At 35.0% G+C, this 23,585-nt stretch overlaps 1 protein-coding gene across 6 annotated transcripts in view; it reads right to left on the minus strand.

Annotated features, from left to right (window-relative positions):
* Positions 1-23,585, minus strand: part of LOC106055954 (dynein axonemal heavy chain 8-like) — a 287,161-nt gene that overhangs the window by 50,360 nt on the left and 213,216 nt on the right. For all 6 annotated transcript variants that reach the window (XR_008773876.1, XM_056005343.1, XM_056005342.1 and 3 more), the window contains 7 exons: positions 20,024-20,240; positions 17,756-17,878; positions 13,683-13,813; positions 13,118-13,271; positions 11,833-11,997; positions 4,618-4,844; positions 3,496-3,574 (listed from right to left, as the gene is read on the minus strand). Coding sequence is in view for 5 of the 6 variants with exons in the window: in XM_056005343.1 (XP_055861318.1) it covers positions 3,496-3,574; positions 4,618-4,844; positions 11,833-11,997; positions 13,118-13,271; positions 13,683-13,813; positions 17,756-17,878; positions 20,024-20,240 (1,096 nt within the window). In the remaining variant the exon portion in view is untranslated. The remainder of the gene's footprint in view (positions 1-3,495; positions 3,575-4,617; positions 4,845-11,832; positions 11,998-13,117; positions 13,272-13,682; positions 13,814-17,755; positions 17,879-20,023; positions 20,241-23,585) is intronic.

The raw sequence follows: 23,585 nt of genomic DNA on the forward strand, positions 1-23,585 counted from the left end.
ACATGAAAGTTCAGGCTAGACTTGCGACATGACAGTCCAGTCTAGACTTGGGACATGAAAGTTCAGGCTAGACTTCAGTCCAGTCTAATAGTTCCAATGAGAACATTTTTGGCTTAGATAATACATTTTTTGGTTCAAGATGGATTTCCTCTTGATTATATATATATATAAATGAATATATTTATTTATTTACTTATATAGTTGTCGGAGGAAAGAAGAGCGTTTACATTGGCATCAAGAGATTAGGATGAGCCGTAGTTGTTTGGAGATAAGGATTCCTCTTTTGTCCCGTCAGCGAGCCTAAGGGAAGGGTACTGGTTTACAGATACGATACACAACAGAAATAGAAAGAAGAGTGAAAGTGCAACGGCGCCTGGTGATTACAAATGCCCAACCTATGACCGCAGCTGTGTATCATGGATTGGCCTCTTTAGTTGCACAAGACGTTGCAGAGGGAAAAAATTACCTTTCGAGACGTAAAATGTCACAGGGTAGATTTATATTTTATACATCTGACTAAGGTTATATATATACTAGCCATATGTTACCCGCGGGTCTTACTTTGCGAATCACTTTCGATATAGTCACTGAAAATGCTTTGTAAACAATTAAACGAAATAATAATTTTATAAGTAAAGCGAATGCGGAATGCGTAAAAGTAAAGATAGTATGAATGGAGCTATCAAAATATCTAATCGACTAAAATTTATTTTTCAAATAAAAACATTTGCTTGTAGGCCTACATATTGTTACGATTCTCTCTCCTAATCAGGCCTTCTGTAAACACTGCTAAACACAACATAACACATCAACACAAGAACGTGACAACAAGGCTCCAAATAATCTGGTACTTTAATAAGGGTCAAATAAAACAGCCAGTATGATACAATTGGCAACACAATCAACTACTATAACGTTAGACTGTATATCACTTTACTCAACTCATAAATTCTACTGTCTCTTCCTGGACTCGTACGTTTCACTGGAGGACTGCACCAGGACCGACTTCATGGCTGACTAACAGTCTCGGTCTCAACGCTCTCCGGTCTTGAATGCCACTTTTTTTTACACACTGTGTCTCTGGTCTGCGCAGGCCTATGATCAGATGGCCATAACACTCTTCATATTTGCTTGCAAAGTTTATACCAGTACTGTTCTTTGTCTGTCGACAGCCCTTGATCTGTGTGATTGGCCTGAGTCGTGTGTGTCAGTAGGCCGCAGACACATTAACCCTTTTGCGTCGCCAATAGGTTATAACAATATATTCGCATGCGTGACCTTTTTTCTTATTAGATTACGCGATTCATTAATAAAACTATTAGAACATCTCAACACGGCTTCGCAGATTTAGCGAACGAATGTATGGAAAATGCTTTAGAAAAACAAATGTTAATTTGATTAAAATATGAAATGAATGGACTATAATTAGTATGTTTATGTGTTAAAGTATAAAACTATTTTTGCGAAGAGAAGTTCTATCATCTTAGAGTTGAATTAAGAGTTTTAGACCTAGGAACAGAGAGACGTGTAACCTTTCGGGTAATGTCTAATAAAAGAATGTACGTCAGAAATTCTAAATTTGCAGATATAAGGAACGAATTTATGTAAAAATGCTTTTGAAACACAAATTTGAAGCTTAATTTTATTAAATAATGAAATCAATAGACTATATTTTGTAATTTTCATGGGTCAAAGTAAAAAAACTATCTGCGCAAAGTGTAGTTCTTAAAATTAGATCTAGATCTAGATCCTTTCGATCTTTTCTCATGTAAACATGGTAAACATGGCCTAGATCGATGAAGTTATAGGCCTACTGCTTTCATAGAGTTGGTTAACTTTTTTTTTTGAGGGTCTTAAGTTTGTTTTAGGGCTATAATACATACACTACGGTTCAAGTTAATACCCAAGGAACATTTGTGCCAAGTTTTATCAAGATTCGTCAAACGGTTTTGATTTCTATTCGGCACATACATACATACATATGCCTTACATTCTACTTTATAGTATATCTCTGTGGCATTTTACGTCTCTAGAGACGATCTTTTCCCTTTGCAACTTCTTGTGTGACTAAAGAGGCCAATCCTTGATACACAGCTGCGATCGCAGGTTGGCTTCTTTGTGCTTCTGTTGTGTATGACATCTGCAACCCGTGACCCTTCCTTTATGCTCTCTCTCCATTTGGATCTATCCAGTGCCACCTCTTCCCAGCTGCTAGTGTCAATTTTGAAAATTTCATGTCGCGTTATTTATTGATATATATACTAGACATATATTACCCGCGGCCCGCGGGTTTTTTATTTGCGTATAACTGTCGATGAGTCACTGAGAGTGGTTTGTAAACAATTAAACAAAATAATAATGTTATAAGTAAAACGAATGCGTAAAAATGTAAAAAATAGTATGAGTGAATGGTGCTATCAAAATCCATTTTTTCAAATAAAAACATTTGCTTGTAGGCCTACATATATTTTATTAAAATTAAATGAATAGACTTAATTTTGTATGTTCATGTGTTAAAGAATAAAGAAGATCTTGAGTTAGACATAGATCTAGATCTAGAGTAATCTAGAGTAATCTAGAGTTGAATATTGGCTTGGATAGAGCTCATTTTTCACGTGCGCATGCGTGACCTTTTTAATTAGATGTACGCAAATGAATGAAACTATTAGAATATATCTTAACAGGGCTTCGCAGCTTTAGGGCGAACGAATACATGAACAATTTTTTAGAAAAAACAACTTTGAATGTTAATTTGATTAAAATATGAAATTATTGGACTATAATTAGTATGTTTATGTGTTAAAGTATAAAACTATCTTTGCGAAGAGAAGTTATAACATCTTAGAGTTGAATTAGAGTTTTAGACCTAGGAATTGAAAGATGTGTAAGATTACGGTATTGTCTAATGAAAGAATGCTCATCAGGAATTCTACATATAAGGAACGAATTTATGTAAAAAAAAATGCTTTTGAAACACAAATTTGAAGGTTAATATTATTAAATAATGAAATCATTGGATTATATTTGTATTTTCTTAAGTTTGTTCTAGGGCTACAATACATACACTACGGTCTAAGTTGGTACCCAAGGAACATTTCTGCCAAATTTTATCAATATTGGTCAAACGGTTTTGATACATAGATACATACATACATACATACATACATACGCCTTACTTTCTGCTTTATATATTAGATATGCTTAAGTTTAAATTATATTTGTATATAACTGATTATACTTTTTCTGTATCAGTATTGCACTAAATTATATTCAGCGAGGGCTAGTATTTTATTGTAAGTTCTAGATTGCTCTTACCGTAAATATTGTCTAAAATAAAGTAGATCCAAGAAACCAACATCTCTGTACTTATAACGTAATGAAAATAAAATATATGTCAGCATATGGTTATAATTACATTAAGTTCTTGACAATTGAATAATTAAAATATCTTTGATATGCCCAGTGTAAATTATCTTTATATACAATGTCATTTACCTTTGATATGTATAAAGTTTTATATCCGTCAAGAAATGACAAATACGACTTGGGCGTAACGTTTGCCTGTCGTCGAAATCTGGCGAGACAAAACTTGATGTTTACAAAGAGTAATTGGGAAATAGAGCTCAATTATTTATTTTACCTGACAACACAAGAATCAATAAAAAACAACAACAATTAGTTAATTAAATATGAGCAGTAAATTATTTCGTTTGGTATCTCAAAAAGAAATTGTAATTGACTGATGTAGTGGTATATGTTGCCGTCTGAGGCTTAGTAAACACAAACATGAAATAGAAACAATAGATAATCTTGTATGTTCATAGACTCTTCGCTAGTAGGGTGGTTACCACGTTGGCTTGAAAAGCCTGAAAAGGCTTTAGACATAAGTTCGGTGTTAGTTTACGATTTGTTGAAAGAGAATATAGGTTAAAGTAGAGACTTCACCAGAGTACACTAGGTTAAAATAGAGACTTCACCAGAGTACACTAGGTTAAAGTAGAGACTTCACCAGAGTACACTAGGTTAAAGTGGAGACTTCACCAGAGTACACTAGGTTAATGTAGAGACTTCACCAGAGTACACCAGGTTAAAGTAGAGACTTCACTAGAGTACACTAGGTTAAAGTACAGACTTCACCAGAGTACACTAGGTTAAAGTACAGACTTCACCAGAGTACACTAGGTTAAAGTAGAGACTTCACTAGAGTACACTAGGTTAAAGTACAGACTTCACCAGAGTACACTAGGTTAAAGTACAGACTTCACCAGAGTACACTAGGTTAAAGTAGAGACTTCACCAGAGTACACTAGGTTAAAGTAGAGACTTCACCAGAGTACACTAGGTTAAAGTAGAGACTTCACAAGAGTACACTAGGTTAAAGTACAGACTTCACCAGAGTACACTAGGTTAAAGTAGAGATTTCACCAGAGTACACTAGGTTAAAGTAGAGACTTCACCAGAGTACACTAGGTTAAAGTAGAGATTTCACCAGAGTACACTAGGTTAAAGTAGAGACTTCACTAGAGTACACTAGGTTAAAGTAGAGACTTCTGCAGAGTACACTAGGTTTAGTAGCATTTAGACGCGATTAAAAAACAACTCAATTAATAATGTTACCTTTCAAAATAGTCAATACAGACTAGTGCCACACCATCATGCACTATACCCATCATTTCTATCAGATTTGTCTTCACATCATTTGTTGCTTCCATTTGAAATGGGCCGAGAAAATGGAGGGCCACTGCTACAAGAGCGTCACGTGGCCACTTGCTGAACCAATCCATAGTGCAACCAGAAATCAAACCGGGAAATTTTAATGAACGCATGCGGAACTTGTTGCCTACCTAGAAGAAATACACAGTTGACTTTTTTTTAGAACTATTGTCATGGAGGAAACGGCTTTAAGAGTTTAATGGTTTCCATTCCAATTGAACGAAACATGTGCCAAATTTGAATAAATTTGTTAAGAGACATAACAGGGACACGCTGCTGTAGACTTTTGAAACAAAGAATATAGTCCAAAACAAATTACAAAGAGAGTTTGTATTATCACACAAACCCAGAATCAGCCCCATAGAATACACCAATGGACCAGGAATATTCAAGCCATAGTCTTACTTTGATTGTTTAATGTAAAATTGTAAAAATCATTTAGCATTATTTTTCACTTAAAAGATAACAGGACCATACATCATCAATGATAAGACTCTTATACTTTTTCTGGAATAAGGATTTGAAAGAGCGCCCTTAAAAGTAGAGCTGCTGATCACAGCACGGAAACCTCACAGATACAAACCTCTTTCCAACTATTTCGCTTAATATATTGGAGTAGACGAGTTTGGAAATTAAAAACTGAGCTCGCACAACTAACCGGTTCCCCATGCTGGCTCCTAACTCAGCCTGGACCTGAACAGGTAGCATTGCTAACTGGGTTTAGGCTTAGATTAGATTTAGAAATCTAGATCTAGATTTACTTTATAGATCTAGACTAGATTTAGAACAAGTATCTAGTGGGAAGCGTAGTCGAGAAGCTAAGTACGCTTGAACTTGTCTTGGCCACCTATAAAGGGGTCTCGAGGTTCCACTGTTGTCTTATTGAGCGACTAAGGACAGCACGGAAAACCTTCTCCCAGATACCCCTCCCCCCACCACTGGTCCACAAATGAGATTGGACCATAGGGCTCTGAGCATGCTATAAGCATGAAAGTAGCGCTATATAAAAGCTATAATGTTTTTTAGACTAACTAGATTTAGAACTAAAATCTATATTAGATCTAGAATCTAGACTAGATTTAGAATCTATATCTCGACAGTGGCGTCAGTAAGGGGTGCGGAACCGGGTGACACCCACCAGGGTGAGTGACAAACGTAACATTTCGTTGGTTGTAAAATTTTGAGAAACACAGACATAAGCTCCGTCGAGCGCCATTCGACGCACAGGCCTGAAAGCTTACTCCACAGAAAAAGGTCTTCTTTTCGTCTTTCAATTTAAGGTCAACGTGTTTCGTCTGGTCTAAAGATAGGTCTCACTCAATCGATGTTCTGTCGCCATTTCACTTAGACGGCGAATGTCTGTGCGGGACAAGATTTCTCTTACATTATCTCGGTATGTTATTCGTAGGATCCTTCTCAGCCATCACTGCTAGGCCACGTTCTCAACCATCCACCTCTTGAAGCGTAGGTGGCTATTGGGACAATGTTTGTATTATTCTATTTATTCAAGATCTGTATGACCAATGTTGACGGGGGTACTTGGTGACTATCGCCCAATATGCATAGATTTGAGTGTATCCATATAATTGTATTTCAAAGTATTTCTATATTATCTGCTAAATTCAACTCAGGTTTACTCCATGGCAACAACACGAATGAAGCATGTTTTATTTGTCGATGGCTAGAAGAAAGGAAAATGGGGATACACCTTTATCTCACAGCCGTCTCCATGGTGGGAAATTTTAATATTATTTTTTTATAATTAGTATGACACAACATCAAGCTTTTGACATGTGGCTGAATCTGGACACATTGTTACGAGATGCCTTATTCTCTTGCTATTCTCCGGAGTGATTCCGATGGACGCTATCAAAACTGATCAACATCTTTTGTTGTTATTTCAGACTTTGTTCGAAAATGTTTCGCAGGACAAAAATTTGGCAATGTTTGAATTGCCTTTTCGGAAGCAGTTGAGAAAAACTAGTATAGATGTAAAACTGTTTCCGTAAGGAGCACTCAAATAATTTCTAATAAAAATATGTTTAACTCAATGTTTTTAAATTCATAAATGATAAATTTTTCATCTATATAATAAATATTAATAGAATGTAAAAAGCAAGGGCAAGAATCGAAAAACATTTTTGGGGTGTAACCATCCATGAAGTTAGCTTGCAGTTTTAGTGTCCAAGCAACCAAATAGAAGAAGTGATAGGTTTAGGTCAAGAAGGATGTTAGCTTGCAGTTTTAGTGTCCAAGCAACCAAATAGAAGAAGTGATAGGTTTAGGTCAAGAAGGATGTTAGCTTGCAGTTTTAGTGTCCAAGCAACCAAATAGAAGAAGTGATAGGTTTAGGTGAAGAAGGATGTTAGCTTGCAGTTTTAGTGTCCAAGCAACCAAATAGAAGAAGTGATAGGTTTAGGTCAAGAAGGATGTTAGCTTGCAGTTTTAGTGTCCAAGCAACCAAATAGAAGAAGTGATAGGTTTAGGTCAAGAAGGATGTTAGCTTGCAGTTTTAGTGTCCAACCAACCAAATAGAAGAAGTGATAGGTTTAGGTCAAGAAGGATGTTAGCTTGCAGTTTTAGTGTCCAACCAACCAAATAGAAGAAGTGATAGGTTTAGGTCAAGAAGGATGTTAGCTTGCAGTTTTAGTGTCCAACCAACCAAATAGAAGAAGTGATAGGTTTAGGTCAAGAAGGATGTTAGCTTGCAGTTTTAGTGTCCAACCAACCAAATAGAAGAAGTGATAGGTTTAGGTCAAGAAGGATGTTAGCTTGCAGTTTTAGTGTCCAAGCAACCAAATAGAAGAAGTGATAGGTTTAGGTCAAGAAGGATGTTAGCTTGCAGTTTTAGTGTCCAAGCAACCAAATAGAAGAAGTGATAGGTTTAGGTCAAGAAGGATGTTAGCTTGCAGTTTTAGTGTCCAACCAACCAAATAGAAGAAGTGATAGGTTTAGGTCAAGAAGGATGTTAGCTTGCAGTTTTAGTGTCCAAGCAACCAAATAGAAGAAGTGATAGGTTTAGGTCAAGAAGGATGTTAGCTTGCAGTTTTAGTGTCCAAGCAACCAAATAGAAGAAGTGATAGGTTTAGGTCAAGAAGGATGTTAGCTTGCAGTTTTAGTGTCCAAGCAACCAAATAGAAGAAGTGATAGGTTTAGGTCAAGAAGGATGTTAGCTTGCAGTTTTAGTGTCCAACCAACCAAATAGAAGAAGTGATAGGTTTAGGTCAAGAAGGATGTTAGCTTGCAGTTTTAGTGTCCAAGCAACCAAATAGAAGAAGTGATAGGTTTAGGTCAAGAAGGGGAGGATAACATCCTGAGTTTACCGCACCCAAGTGACTCCACTGGAACTAGACTAGAATTGGTATGACTTTACACGTTCAACTTAAAATGACTACATCTAGACCAACACTATGATGAGGATTAGTAAGCCCACTGATACCAGGTAATAGGATACATTGAGCTACATTGATTCACTTTTTAATGTAATAACTGTTGACAGAATAAATACATCTGCACCCCTAAGCTGTAAGAAGAGAAGCTATTGCCTTAATTTGTATACATGCACATTGTGTTCAAATTGTTGATAATTTTAATATATAATTAGTCTAATTTAGATATTAATATATATTTAATATATTTAGTCTTATTTAGACTTTCAAGTGAGTTTGAGTTTTGAGTGTATAATGAGGATATGTCAAAACTGCGCGTCATAAAAGTAGTCCGTTTCTTTTTTAACTTACAACTAAAGTGAGGTTCGTATCAAAATTCTTTTTCAAAACAACATTTAAATCAATATTTCATTCAATGAGTAAGTTAATAAATGGAAAATAAATATAACATGAGCTATTGATACTTTTTCCTTAGATCCAAATTGTTTGTAGGCCTATCAATGCGAGAATCTATGAATGAAGCTTGAGATATTAATGAAGAAGTCTATGACCTTTTTACAAAACAAACCTCCCCTGAAGTTTTTCATTTAAAAGTGGTGTTTTTTATGAAAAATCTGCTTGCATCGTTAAGATTTGAACTATAAATGATATCATAATGTCAGATTTTCAATTTCTTTTTTAGTTTCTGAGATTTAAACGGGACAAATGGACAGACCACACAGACCACACAAAACTAAAAGCGGCTATTCCCCTTTGCGGAGCCAATGAATAAAAAAAGAAATCAATAGTTGTTGTTTTTTATTTTTACATTGCCCATCAGTGAAGTTGTTAAAAAAAGGAAAAGGTTTGGAGTCAAGCGGTCTGTCAGATCAATCGTGGTTGCACATTGAAATATTTTAAATTCTTGAATACATTACATTGTAGTGGATTATTGTATTAGGACAATCTTCTTGAATAGATTTGGAATGATTGAAAAGAAAAGTCAGGCTAAAGTTGACATGTTTCTGTTCTTTCTTCTTGAATAGATTTGCAATGATTTGAAAGAAAAGTCAGGCTAAAGTTGACATGATTGTTCTTTCTTCTTGAATAGATTTGGAATGATTTGAAAGAAAAGTCAGGCTAAAGTTGACATGATTGTTCTTTCTTCTTGAATAGATTTGGAATGATTTGAAAGAAAAGTCAGGCTAAAGTTGGCATGTTTCTGTTCTTTCTTCTTGAGCCTTTTAGTTGCGTCTGTAAAATGATGAATATGTTCCTTTAGAGTTGAAGATAATTTACATCCTAGTCCAAACATACCCTGCAGAACGACACGACGGGGGATGGAAGCAGTCAGTGTATGTCGAAACGACAGAATCTCAAGCCAGCACAATAAATGGCATATTTAAATGTGAGACAGGCTTCCTGGTATTGCGGTTTGATTATCTATAAGCTTTACAAAAGTTTATTAGTCAACTTTCTAACTTCGAGGATTTCATTTGACTGAAAAAGTTTTACAATCTATCCAGTTTTAAATGTGAATAGTTTTACTTCCTGGTGTGGTTTATAGTACTCCATGAACGGAAAACTCAAATATATTTTTTTAAACCGAGCTTATAGTGACTCCGTCTGTTTGGCGTTTTTTTACACCTTATTTCTCCCACTAGAGGATCAAGTTGAAACTTGACACAATTATTTTTTATCCAGAACAACACAGAAATCAATGAAAAAAGTTAAATTTGTGAATCAGTTATTAGTAATTAATTAATGAACAAAAATCGGCGTAAACTAACAAGAAACTAACTAAATCTATTTTTACTAGTCGACCGGCGGCGTAGCCACTTAGGCCACTGCAACCTATGCGACCGCAGTGGGCCTCGCACTTTTATAGGACCCGCGCTAATTCAAGGAATATAAAGTATTAAATTAAACCATTTTATAACTTTAACAGATTTCCCGCGCCCTTCTATCGATTTACCAGGAGCTGGAAATCTCCCGAAATTACAAAATATACGAAAAAGTCCTTAAAATATACGGAAATATATATACGAAAATTGTCATTTCGGGGTGTCATTCAATATGGAAAACGCCAATCCTACGCGCGATAAATAAAAACGGCAATATGCATTAGCCGTAATTGTGTAATCTGGTGAAAGAAGCTTCTCGCACCTCAAACTAATGAAGAATTACTTGAGGTCAACATTTCTTAAAGATAGATTGAAACATTTGGTAATTCTTGCTATTGAGCGTGATCTATGTAGGGAACAGAATTATTAGGATATACTGTATGACTTCGCTACACGCAAGGCTCGTAAAGTAATACTGTACGTAGTAAAGAATGAATAAAATGTATAGACGAATTTATTTTCTAATACAAATTCTTAAATTTCGCTTCCCTGCCTAAACTTGGCTCCGCGAAATCCGTTTCGCATAGGGTCCCACAATGGTTAACTCCGGCCCTGCTTTTTAGTGACGGGTGAATATACATAGTATATTACTTGTTCTCTTCCATGACTTCTTGGTCACAATGGTTAAGTCCGGCGCTGCTATTTAGTGTTTGTAAAATGTTTATTTGTAAAATGTATTACATGTTTCTTATGTTCCTTCAGAGTTGAAGATAGTTTACTTCCTAGTCCAAAACTCCCGCAGGACGAAGGAGGATGGGAGCGGGCAGGGTTTGACAGTCCAGCGCGCAAACCGCATGATCAGGCAGCCATCCGTAGCGAAGGGAGTTTGAGTTTTTGGCACATCGGCACAATTTAGGCCATGTCGTGCCCGTAATCCTCTTTTTTTTATTGAGCCGTGCTCTCGGTTGCCTCAATAGTTCTCCTCCCCTCCCCTTTCTTTTTTTACGTGAGGTAGAAATAAAAAAAAGAGTGATCTTTCTTGGTTACAACGGTCCGGCCCTGCTATTTTTGTGAATACTTGTTCTCTCCCCCCCCCCACCTTGTTTTTTCGTGGGGTGACTATCCGCAGAAATAAGAGTGATCTTTCCTTTACTTCTTGCTTGCTTCTCGTCCAAACTGTTGAGCGAAGAAGAGAATTATATAGAAAGATAAGTACTTGAATGCCACACTATTTTTATCGTGTTTAAAATAGATTTAAATGTGCAAATACTCTTGCGAACGCTTTTAGAGTGTGAGTGTGATGGGGTGCTTTAAACAATCTGTTAACTTATTCACCAGGGTAGATCAAGCATTTAATACACACATACAATGACTAATCCCTCTATACTACAAAAAAAACAACAACATAAAAGTAAGTACGATTTCAAATCTACAGATGTGTACTTGACATTGGACACAGACTACAAATGTGTACTTAACATTGGACACAGACTACAAATGTGTACTTGACATTGGACACAGACTACAAATGTGTACTTGACATTGGACACAGACTACAAATGTGTACTTGACATTGGACACAGACTACAAATGTGTACTTGACATTGGACACAGACTACAAATGTGTACTTGACATTGGACACAGACTACAAATGTGTACTTGACATTGGACACAGACTACAAATGTGTACTTGACATTGGACACAGACTACAAATGTGTACTTGACATTGGACACAGACTACAAATGTGTACTTGACATTGGACACAGACTACAAATGTGTACTTGACATTGGACACAGACTACAAATGTGTACTTGACATTGGACACAGACTACAAATGTGTACTTGACATTGGACACAGACTACAAATGTGTACTTGACATTGGACACAGACTACAAAACTTACAGGTGAGAAACAAAGTACGGTATGCAAATTAGCTCGTGCACGAGACATAAAGTACTCATACAGATTCTCTTGTGTTGGTGGTCGTTTGGGAAACTCTTTCTTCATAACTCCGATCAGTTCTCCAGTTATTTCATCGATTTCATCTCGTGCAAAGAGATTGGAAATCTGATAATTAAACATAAACTACCTATAAGCTTTTCCATGGATTAGAAAACTGGAATGGATTCAGAAATAATAAAGATGTAAACATGTATTGAATGAAATGGAGTGTGTTCATAGTAAAGTGGCAATATTGCTTACGTAAGTCAGCATAAGAAACTTCTCTACTAGTAAAACCAGTCCAGCGGTTCTATCAGACAAGACTGTGTGGGAGATGGGCCAAAAATGGATGAGGTTTTGAAAACATAAAAACATGAATAAGGACAGAGAGAAAATACAATGAGCGCCGTGTTTAGAGCGACTTGAGTTTCTTCCCACCAGATGCATAAGTATCAAAAGGTTGTTGAAAAAGTCTAGATTATTTTTACAACGCTTAAATCAACTCACTTTGTCTGTCTGTCTGTCTGTCTGTCTGTCTGGTACAAATCTTGAACAACGTTACTTCTCCCACACCCTCGCGGCTCAAGTGGAAACTTTGCACTCAGTTATTCATTGACAAAGACAGCAATGAATCACTAAAACAAATTAACCAAATAGTAAATTAATTTCTGGTAATTCATTATTTTGTTTGATATCAACATGGAAAATTAATCCTTCAGTATTCGCATATGTCCAAATATGTGGGGTTTTGTCCCCTTAGATAGTAGGTTACGTTATTTCTCCCACACCAATTCTCAGATCAAGTGGAAATTTTAAACAATTACTTACTGTCCCTAAGAAAACATGAATCAATCAATCAATAAATTATAGGTTATTAATTATTTTGTTTGGTATTGAAAAATGGAAATAATTTCTACATTATTGATATATAATATAATATAAGATTTTATAATATTATAGATAGATATAATAATATACTATTTTATAATATTACAGAGAGAGAGAGAGAGAGAGAGAAAGAGTTGTGAGTTTTTCCCTTTACATACGCTTAATCTTTTTTTAAAGTATTTCTATATTTTGCTTGTTACAAAGTTTAAAAATATAAAAACATATATATATATATATAGAATCTCATTGACACAATCAGATAGTAGAAACTATAAAGCATTTCTACAGCATCATTACAATGTACAAGTCAAGGAAAAAGCCTGTTCTAAGAATCAGACAAGTAAACAACAAGACTAACCTCCCCTGAACTGAGGACGTTATTGATATACTCCAGGAAACTCTCATCTTTAATTTCATTATCACTAAATATAAATGTGATTCCTTTTCCTTGATGTCCAGCCACTCGATACAGGTACTTGAGGTCATCCATCAAGTTGTTGATATTGTAAGCTCTAAACAGAAGACATTCTCTTGAATGCTTACAAGTCTGTTAGCGTTAACACTCATTTTAATCGTACTACAGTTATGTTTCTAAAGAAACTACAGTTAATATATAATGCCATTTATATTTTTTAGACATACACACTTATATAAATATATGAAAATGTAGCACTTACTTGGTGACGTAAATGAATATATATTTAAATGTAGTACTTACTTGGTGACGTAAATGAATATATATTTAAATGTAGTACTTACTTGGTGACGTAAATGAATATATATTTAAATGTACTACTTACTTAGTGACGTAAATGAATATATATTTAAATGTAGTACTTACTTGGTGACGTAAATGAATATATATTTAAATGTAGTACTTACTTGGTGACGTAAATGAATATATATTTAAATGTAGCACTTACTTGGTGACAGTAATTTGAAAGAAGGAGTAGCCAGCCATGAAAGAGGCAAGTTTAGTTAACGACTGTTTTCCTGAGCCGCCAACACCTACCAACAATGCGGCACCTCTTTGTGTACGTATAATACGAGAGATCTGCAGACACGTCGTCTCTAGTTTGAGTATTTCTTAACATTCACGTACAAGTGTTCAGACAAAGATTTCAACATTTAATAAAATTAAATAACGACTTTTTAAAAAAGAAATCTTGCCCTGATATTCGCCTGTATTAATAGGATACAGAAAAATGTATCATAGTTCTGACTATTAACAAGATACAGACAAACTTGTCATAGCTCTGACTATTAGCGCAGGATACAGAAAAACGTGTCATAGTTCTGATTATTAATAGGATACAGAACAAGATTACAAAGAGAGTTTGTGTTACACAAACTCAGAGGCGGCCCCCGTCGAAGTCGGATCCCTGTCGGATCTGCATATTCGCAAATAATATTCAAGAGGTGATTTAATTTTGATGTAAAATGTTTTACACGTTTCGGATGTTCCTTCAGAGTTGAAGATAATTACTTCCTAGTCCAAACCTCCCGCAGGACGACGGGGGATGGGAGCGGGCAGGGTTTGAACCCTGGGCCATCCATAAATCTGAACGACAGTCCAGCGCGCAAACCGCACGACCAGGCAGCCATCCGATGGTCAAAAGTAATAATGTTTCAAAGATTCATTTGCCATAAATATAAATTTAAATTTAATAAAAAAATTGTAGATTAGTTTTAGTATATTAAAACATTACAATATTGATCAAAACGTTTGGAAATAAAAATCTACACTTTTTTTTTACACTTTAAGTTTAGAAATTGAAATTCTACATCTTAATCTAGTCTATTTTAGTCTAAACTAGATCTAGAAACTCTAGATCTAGACTCTAAAATAATTTTAATTAGAATATAAATCCAGATCTAGATATACTGTAATAAAAATCTAGATCTAGTTTAAAAAATCTAGATTAGATCTAAATCAAGACATCATTCCTTTTTTAAACGCGAGTCACATAACGAGGCTTAATAAACATTACTATACCGAGTTCTTTTTTCATTTCATTTGAAGAATTAATTCCATATAACGTCAGAGGGAAAAAAAAACCACTACGTCACACGGCCTAGCTAGACTAAAAATCGCCTTCATCTATAAGAGCCATTTATCGAGTGTTCATAGACTTTGGTGCACCGAGTGCGTTCTTTAAGCATTTCATTTAAAGAATTCATTCCATATGACGTCAAAGGAAAAAAACACTACGTCACACGGCCTAGCTAGAATAAAAATCGCCTTCATCATTACGAGCCTTTTATCGAATGTTCATAGACATTGGTGCACCGAGTGCGTTCTTTTAGCATTTCATTTAAAGAATTCATTCCATATGACGTCAAAGGAAAAAAAACACTACGTCACAAGGCCTAGCTAGACTAAAAATCACCTTTATCAACACGAGCCATTTCTCGAGTGTTCATAGACATTGGTGCACCGAGTGCGTTCTTTTAGCATTTCATTTAAAGAATTCATTCCATGTGACGTCAAAGGAAAAAAAAAAACACTACGTCACACGGCTTAGTTAGACTAAAATATGTTTTCATTAATACACGCAATTTTTTCGAGGGTTAATAGACATTGGTGCACCGAGTGCGTTCTTTTAACATTACATTTAAAGAGTCCATTCATATGACGTCAAAGAAAAAAAAACACTACGTCACAAGGCCTAGCTAGACTAAAAATCACCTTTATCAACACGAGCCATTTCTCGAGTGTTCATAGACATTGGTGCACCGAGTGCGTTCTTTTAGCATTTCATTTAAAGAATTCATTCCATGTGACGTCAAAGGAAAAAAAAAAACACTACGTCACACGGCTTAGTTAGACTAAAATATGTTTTCATTAACACAAGCAATTTTTTCGAGGGTTAATAGACATTGGTGCACCGAGTGCGTTCTTTTAACATTACATTTAAAGAGTCCATTCATATGACGTCAAAGAAAAAAAATTCCATTACCTCACAATAGGCTAGTACCGGTACCATAAAAAAAATGTCTTTATTTACACGAGATATTTAACGAGGGTTCATAGACATTGGTGCACTGAGTTCTAATAGATATTATTTAAAAAGGATCAAAGCCACATTGTTTTTGCGTTTTGTCTGTCAGTCGGTCTGTCCGTTATCTTGATATAAAAAAAACAACTAAAAGTTATTAAAAATTGATTAACCTTTATTTTACGTTTCAAAACATCGCAATAATTTTTAGGTATGAACACAATTAAAAAATTTATTTAATAGATTGTTCCGGATGTTTGTATAAATAGTAAAAGAAAAAGAGAATTTCAGATAAATGTAATACCGTTAATTAAATTTTTTGGATGGTCTCGTATAAAAATTAGATGTACTACAGCCACGTGGAGAGATTTTCATACCTTACTTTGGTGTTTGGATTCTGTTTTCCTTAAAAATCGGAAACGATAATTAGATTTTTTAATGTTTTAGGTAGAAAGTTAAATGTACTGTAAGAGAGTAGTGAGTTAAAATATTTTTCATAAAAATCCGTAAAAACATTATTTCGTAAATGAGAAGATTATTTGTTTATTAATTAGAAGAGGGAGTTCAAACAATTATTTGGCGTTAGTAGATTTTTAAATAAATTCGGAAATTTCTGGCGACGATTTGTAAGAAACAAAATCCGGAACTTTCTTTATCGATTACAAAACTTATATGTTATGTTTTACAAGAAAATTAAATGTCTAAAAAGTAATTTTCAGTAATCAATTCTAGTAAATTACTTTTTTTAAAAGCCTTATGCGATTTCAAACAATCATTAGGCATAATTCATGTTTTATAAAACAATATCCGGAACATTTTTACACTTAATGAAATATAAGTCAGTATAGAGATTATGATTTAGCATTAATATGCTATTTACATAAAAAACGGAACAACATATTATTGATAATGTGTTTTTGCAACGTTTAAGCATGGAAATTGAATGTAATATAAGTTAGAAGAGCAAACAAACATTTGTTGGCGTTGATTAGTTTTGCACAAAAAAATCCGGAACAATCAATTTTAGATACTTAAAACTATTGAGATGTTATGGGAGGAACATTAAAGGGTAAATCAGATTTTCAATAGCTTTTAGAGTTCTAGTTTTTTAAATCTAATCGTGACGGACAGACCGACCAACAGACAAAAGGCACAAAAATAAGCTTCTTTTATTCGGATGGGGGCACTAAACAAAAAATAAATAAAATCTGATTTTTTAAAAAAGTTTAAGGAATTGGTTTAGCACCTGATCATGTTGCGACGTTACGCTACTGCACGAAAATCGCTGCATAAAAAGTCCATTAAAAAAAATGTGCGTGATATTTACATACAAAGTGCATTATTAGCCTTTATAAACAAACAGAAATGTTTTCTTTTAATTTTAGCAGCTAGTTGACCAGAAAAAACGTCTTTAACTATTATTTGTATTTGTTGTAAACATTTCCTGTACATTTTAAAAATATATTTGACTTAGTGATACTGAAAATACACAAAAATTGTCCATCTTTGTTAGCATATTGTAACATTGCCTCCCTTACATTTACGTAATTGTTTTAGAATTGGTGTATTTTTATGAAAAAATCGCTTGCATAATTAATTTTATAAATTAAACGGTTTGCTTTTAGAAAACCAAAAGTAGCCGTTGCACCTAAACTTTTCAAGCCGGATTTAATGATGAAATAATATTTTTCATATCTCTTCTAGTTTTCGAGATCTGAGTGTGACAGACGGACAGACGGACAGACGGACATTTTGCACAAACCTAATAGCGGCTTTTTCCCCTTACGGGGGCCGCTAAAAATGTATCATAGTTCTATTAACAAGAAAATACACAACTGAGAAAGTGTTCTACTAGACATCACTTGTCGTTCAGTAAAGCTTAAAATAGAATAAGCTTGTTCATTCTCTACACATGAATTAAATGAATAGCGAAATAATATTCTAGAATATATCACTAGACTTTCTGTTGCTAGTAAAGAACAAACAAAAAGCCATACCTTCATGAGATGTATCATCGCATCTTTAAAAAACACAAGATCTAAGTTTGATCCACGAACTTGCTCATTGTAATCTTTAGCGTAAGTTTTGAGTCTGTTTTTTAAAATGTCATAGTCTTCCACCTAACGAGAAGTACAAACACAGCATGACTACTCACAATCAGTATTCACAGCATGACTACTCACAATCAGTATTCACAGCATGACTACTCACAATCAGTATTCACAGCATGACTACTCACAATCAGTATTCACAGCATGACTACTCACAATCAGTATTCACAGCATGACTACTCACAATCAGTATTAGTTTTCATAAAAAAAAAAAAGAATTTTGATTGAAACCGAATCGACATTGAAGCTGTTAGTTCAAGTTTCTGTGCTCAATAGTTTCTTCTGATAGCACGTACAGAAAACTTCCTTTCCCACTGTTACGCTAGTTTCTACCCACATTCTGATAGCACGTACAGAAAACTTCCTTTCCCACTGTTACACTAGTTTCTACCCACATTCTGATAGCACGTACAGAAAACTTCCTTTCCCACTGTTACACTAGTTTCTACCCACATTCTGATAGCACGTACAGAAAACTTCCTTTCCCACTGTTACACTAGTTTCTACCCACATTCTTCTAGGGAACATTACATATGAGATGATTATAAAATGTTTAGAATAAGTTACCGAAAGACCATCATGCCCTCACTCTTTACTTTGAACTAAAACATTCACTTTTCACGATTTTCCCGGTCCATCAGTCACGTTACCCTCCTTTGCCAATGTAGTTACATCCCTTTGACTTAAACTTTGAGGACCATTATGTTAACGCGAAGCAGGATGTTTTGACGGGCCGTTTTAACGCGGTCGTTTTGTAGCAATGGCCGTTTTGGATCGAAATATTTTTGTCACATTATTTATGTTCATTGTATTATTTCTTTAAAAGAATGATACATATCAATGTTCTGTATGTAAGTGTTCAAAGGTATTTTTCATGTTAAGAACAAGATAATTTTTGCCTATTAATTTTGGTATTTAAGTTTATTGACTTATTGTTCAATAAATAAATAAAGAGCGGGTAGAGGGTCGCCGGTGACTCGGTGTTTGCGTCGGAGTGTCAATCCAAACTTACTGGGGTCGGTTGTGGACACAGTAGTCGTGGTGGTAGGCAGACACCTGAGGGAGGCACCAGGTATCTCAATAGGAAATCAGGCGATTTAAGAAAGATGCAGGAAGTGATAGGATTATAAGTCGCACCTAGAAATGTCAAGAGAAGTGGTGAAACAGATGAACTTCTTGAAAAAGGAGAGGGTGGGGCTAGAGAGGTAGAGAAATGTGCACAGAGAGGAGTGAAACACGCCCAGAAGTGCGGGCTGGGATAGGTGTGCCTGGTCATGGCCAGGTGGGGTCAATGATAACTACCAGACGCAAGGCGCCAATGACCAGCGCCAGATTGTATTTACCAAGGGAGATAAGTAGAGTGATAACGTGGTCGCCTATGTGGTGGATTCAGTTGAGCGAGAAGAATAGCGGGTGGGGTTTGGAGGTAAAATTGGACGTAGAAAGGGGGAGTAATATAAGTGCTATTAATAAATAATAATTAATGCTGTAATCAACTTGAGTGACACACTGTAAGAGAGGTTTTGGCATGTCGCAATGTCAAATCAGAAAACTTATGCAGACACTAATTTTGCCATCCAGCTGGTCATTGAATATACTCTACATCTCAGTTCCAGTATCATACAAATATTATCATGATACCATTTAGTTCCACTGGGGGAGGGGACTAATGTCCTTCCATGTAGTCCGAAACATTTTCTTCTAATCTGTCCACAATCTGTTCGACCTCATTCTACTCTTCTATTAAGCACAGTGATAGCAAACTGGTGGTACTCCTTTGATAATTCCATTTTGAGCTTCAAATCATTTATTGCATTAATGAAAAGGTTGGTGTGCATCTTGTGTAAGGTAGAGAATCTCTATCAGTAGAACAAAATAGTTGTATCAACTGAAACTTAGTAATCAGTCAAAAGACACTCCACCTACGTACCTGACCAGAATACTTTAATTAAAAGTAATGTTTTTACGCAACCATCATACAAACAGCATAACACTATTTTTTTTATTTGACCAGAGCATCATTTTTCAAATTAAAAAAGAGAAATCTATAAATAGATTTACTTCACCAATAATATCCTGAATTTTTAGTTTGGTTTGTCAGCCAAAGATCACAAATACAAAACATTCATTCTATTTGCAGACAACTTTTCTTACTATTTCATAAATTTTGGGCACTTCAACAGCTTCCTCTTCGTTAGCCTGACCAGCTCCTCCCTCTTCATCCGCAGGAGCTTCTTCTTTGGCTTCTCTCATGAAATCCACAAAGTGGGGTAAGGGAAGTAACAGCTGAGCAATATCTGCACCAAGCTCTTCAGTAATGACAATTTGAATGGTTTTTTGAAGCCACATTTTATCTTCTTCATTGACAAATCTAGGAAACAAGATATATACTTTCAGATGTATACCAGCTTCATGTATGTATATGAACACTGCTTTGATTTTAAAAAATGTTTTAATCGAATCTATTGAATTTGTGGCTAGCACCGTAATATCAGGATATCAATTAATAGTCACTGTTTAACGAATGTCGAAATTCTTCAGGCATAAAGTATTATTTAAATCTCACATGTAATTAGTGTAAATCTTGTAGAAATGGAAAGTCAATAAGTGGCCATTGAAATATCTGAAGATGATGATGGGATTTCATGTTTCTATAAAAGAAGCTTTAATCCAGATGAAGGAAATGTTACAATGTGTCATTTGAATGATATACTTGAATCATTGAGCGGATTTTTCTACTTGACATGTGCCAAGTTTACATGATTTACGAATGAAATTATCCAGAGCAAAAAGGAAAAGTACGCCAGTTGTAAAAAGAATGGTTATGTTGTTTCCTAATGGGGACAATTTAGTCTTTTAATAGCGAAAAACTGTATTCTTTTGTTCTCAACTATTTTCAACTAATTTTATAAAAATGAAAAAGAAATGTGTATTTTAATTTAATGTGTGGTTGAAATAAAATCTGAAATTGGAATTTCCATGAGATGATGAAAAAGTTAGGTAAATAAAATCCATAGCCGAATGTACATCTGCAATATTAAAAAGTTTATAAATGATTTAGCAAACAACGTAACAGATATTAGTCAGAATGACTGTAAACACCTGTGTATTTTGTTTGACAGCACACCTGACATAGCACACTATGATCAGATTCAGAAGATTTAAGGGAGAAAAAAAAAGCAGATGAGATCAACTTAATATCTAAAAATGCTTAAATTTATGATGTTAAGTTCAAGGCTATGAAAATGCAGCTTCAGTGTCTGGAACCATGGAGGAGTATAGGAAATTATTAAGAACCAACAGAAAAGAAATGTGTATTACATTCACTTAATATAAGTGGTCAACATTCTTTTTCAGAAAATAATTTTGGCATAGCATTTTTTTTTTTTTTTGCAAAATTGAAATACTTTGAAGGCGCGGTGCCTGAGCGGTAAAGCGCTTGGCTTCCAAACCGGGGGTTCGAATCTTGGTGAAGACTAGGATTTTTAATTTCGTGATCATTGGGCGCCTCTGAGTCCATCCAGTTCTAACGGGTACCTGACACTAATTGGGGAAAAGTAAAGGCGGTTGGTCGTTGTGTTGGCCACATGACACCCTTGTTAACCGTGGGCTACAGAAACAGATTACCTTTACATCATCTGCCCCATAGATCGCAAGGTTTGAAATACTTTATTCGTTCTGAAATTATAGCCTTTAGAGATTCAGCTTAAGATCTTTAATTTTACCTACCTTTACTTAATTTTTTTTTTGGTGGGAAGATGTACTAGAAGGCCAAAGATACATAAGAGTAGGCCTATCTTCAAACTATTGACAAAGTGATAATAATAATAATAATAATAATCTTTATTATCCGTAAGGAAATTTGTCTTACAATTTGTGCATTACACCCAACAAAAAACATTATAACTATAAGAAACCAAAGTGTACATTCACACCAGACTCACTCATAATTTACATGTGACAAAGTTTATACCAGATTGTTCTTATTTAATGATTTGATTGCCAGGGGAACAAAAGAGTGTTTTTGTCTGTTTGTCTTTGCTATCGGTGTCTTGTATCTCTTTTGTGATGGTAAAATCACAAAATCCTGACACAAAGGGTGATTCTTTATTTCGAGGATCTTGTTAGCTTTTTTATAGATGTTTGTCTCAAACAACTGCCCAAATGGGGTTTGTTTTTTGCCAATGATTTTGCCAGCAGCATTGAGGATTCTATTAAGTTTATTCCTATTTTTAATGCTCAGATTGCCATACCAGGCAGTGATATTGAAACTGAAAACATTGCAGATGTGAGCGTGATAAAACATAGCCAAGGCCTTTTCGCTAACATTAAACGAGGACAGTTTTCTTAGTAGTCGTAATCTTTGTTGCCCTTTTTTGCTGATATAATCAGTATTTGCAGTAAAATTTAGTTTATTGTCTAGGATAGCACCAAGGTATTTAAAGGTTTGCACAATTTCAATAGTCTCTCCAGCTACAGAAACAATATCATTTTCCTTCTTGTCCCTGCGAAAATCGATTATCATTTCTTTGGTTTTTTTTACATTAAATAATAAAAAATTATCTTTACAGTATTCCTCAATGTGTTCTAATTCTTTGAAATACTCATTTACGTCTGAGCTCTCTGAGAGCAGGGCAAGAAGAGCCGCATCATCAGCGAATTTTGTGAAGGAGCAACAAGAACTATCGGATCGAAAATCATTGGTGTACAAAATGAACCACAATGGCGATGTCACAGCCCCCTGGGGCGCCCCTGTGTTAACTATGCGTTCATTAGATATAACATTGTTTACCCTAACCCTCTGAGCTCTCTGGGTCAAAAATTCATTGGCCCATAGTATTATGTATGGACTAATCTGCAACGCTTTCATCTTTTCAATGAGTAAATGAAGTTGTATAGTGTTAAAAGCTGATGAGAAATCAACAAAGAACAATGTTACATAAGTGTTCGGTAAGTCCAGATGTTTGTAGACACAGTTTAAAATATTTAGGATGGCATCGTCTACACCTTTACCCTTTTGGTAAGCAAATTGTAAAGGGTCTAACTTATTACAAAGATCATTCAGAAGAAACATTTTAACCAATTTTTCTAAACATTTAGACACAATGGAAGTAAGTGAAACAGGTCTATAGTCATTCATTTCCTTCGGTTTGGAAACCTTTGGCACAGGTACAATTATAGATGACTTCCACACAGGTGGTATCTCATGGTTTAGTAATGAAGTAGAAATAATATCTTGGAAAGGTTCAGCTAGTTGTTCAGCACATTCTTTTAAGATTCGCCCTTTTATTCCATCAGGCCCACCAGCTTTCATTGGGTTGACGTTTTTGAAAATGTTACAAACTTGCTCTTTAGTAATCGCTAATTCTAAGCAGTTGTTAACATTGACATCCTCAAGGGCTTTGAGTCTTAGATAATTAAAATCTTTCGTGTCGAAGCGACAATAGAAATCATTTAACTCGTTGGCCAATGTTTTTTCATCTCTTGTAGCCAGATTATTTTTAATTTTGACTTGTGCTCCTGCCATTTTGTTCATGATGCCCCACGCCTGTCTCATGTCACTTGTATTAATTGAGTCTTCCAGCTTGGTGCGGTAGTTTCTCCTCCCTTCCTCAAGAACGACGTTGAGATTTCGTTGAGCAATTTTCCTTGTCTGCCCATCACCACTCATAAATGCTCTTTTCTTTTTGATTATTTCCCGTTTTATTTTTGCAGT

The sequence above is a fragment of the Biomphalaria glabrata genome, chromosome 12 (assembly GCF_947242115.1).
Source record: "Biomphalaria glabrata chromosome 12, xgBioGlab47.1, whole genome shotgun sequence".
Classification (NCBI taxonomy): Eukaryota; Metazoa; Mollusca; class Gastropoda; family Planorbidae; genus Biomphalaria; species Biomphalaria glabrata.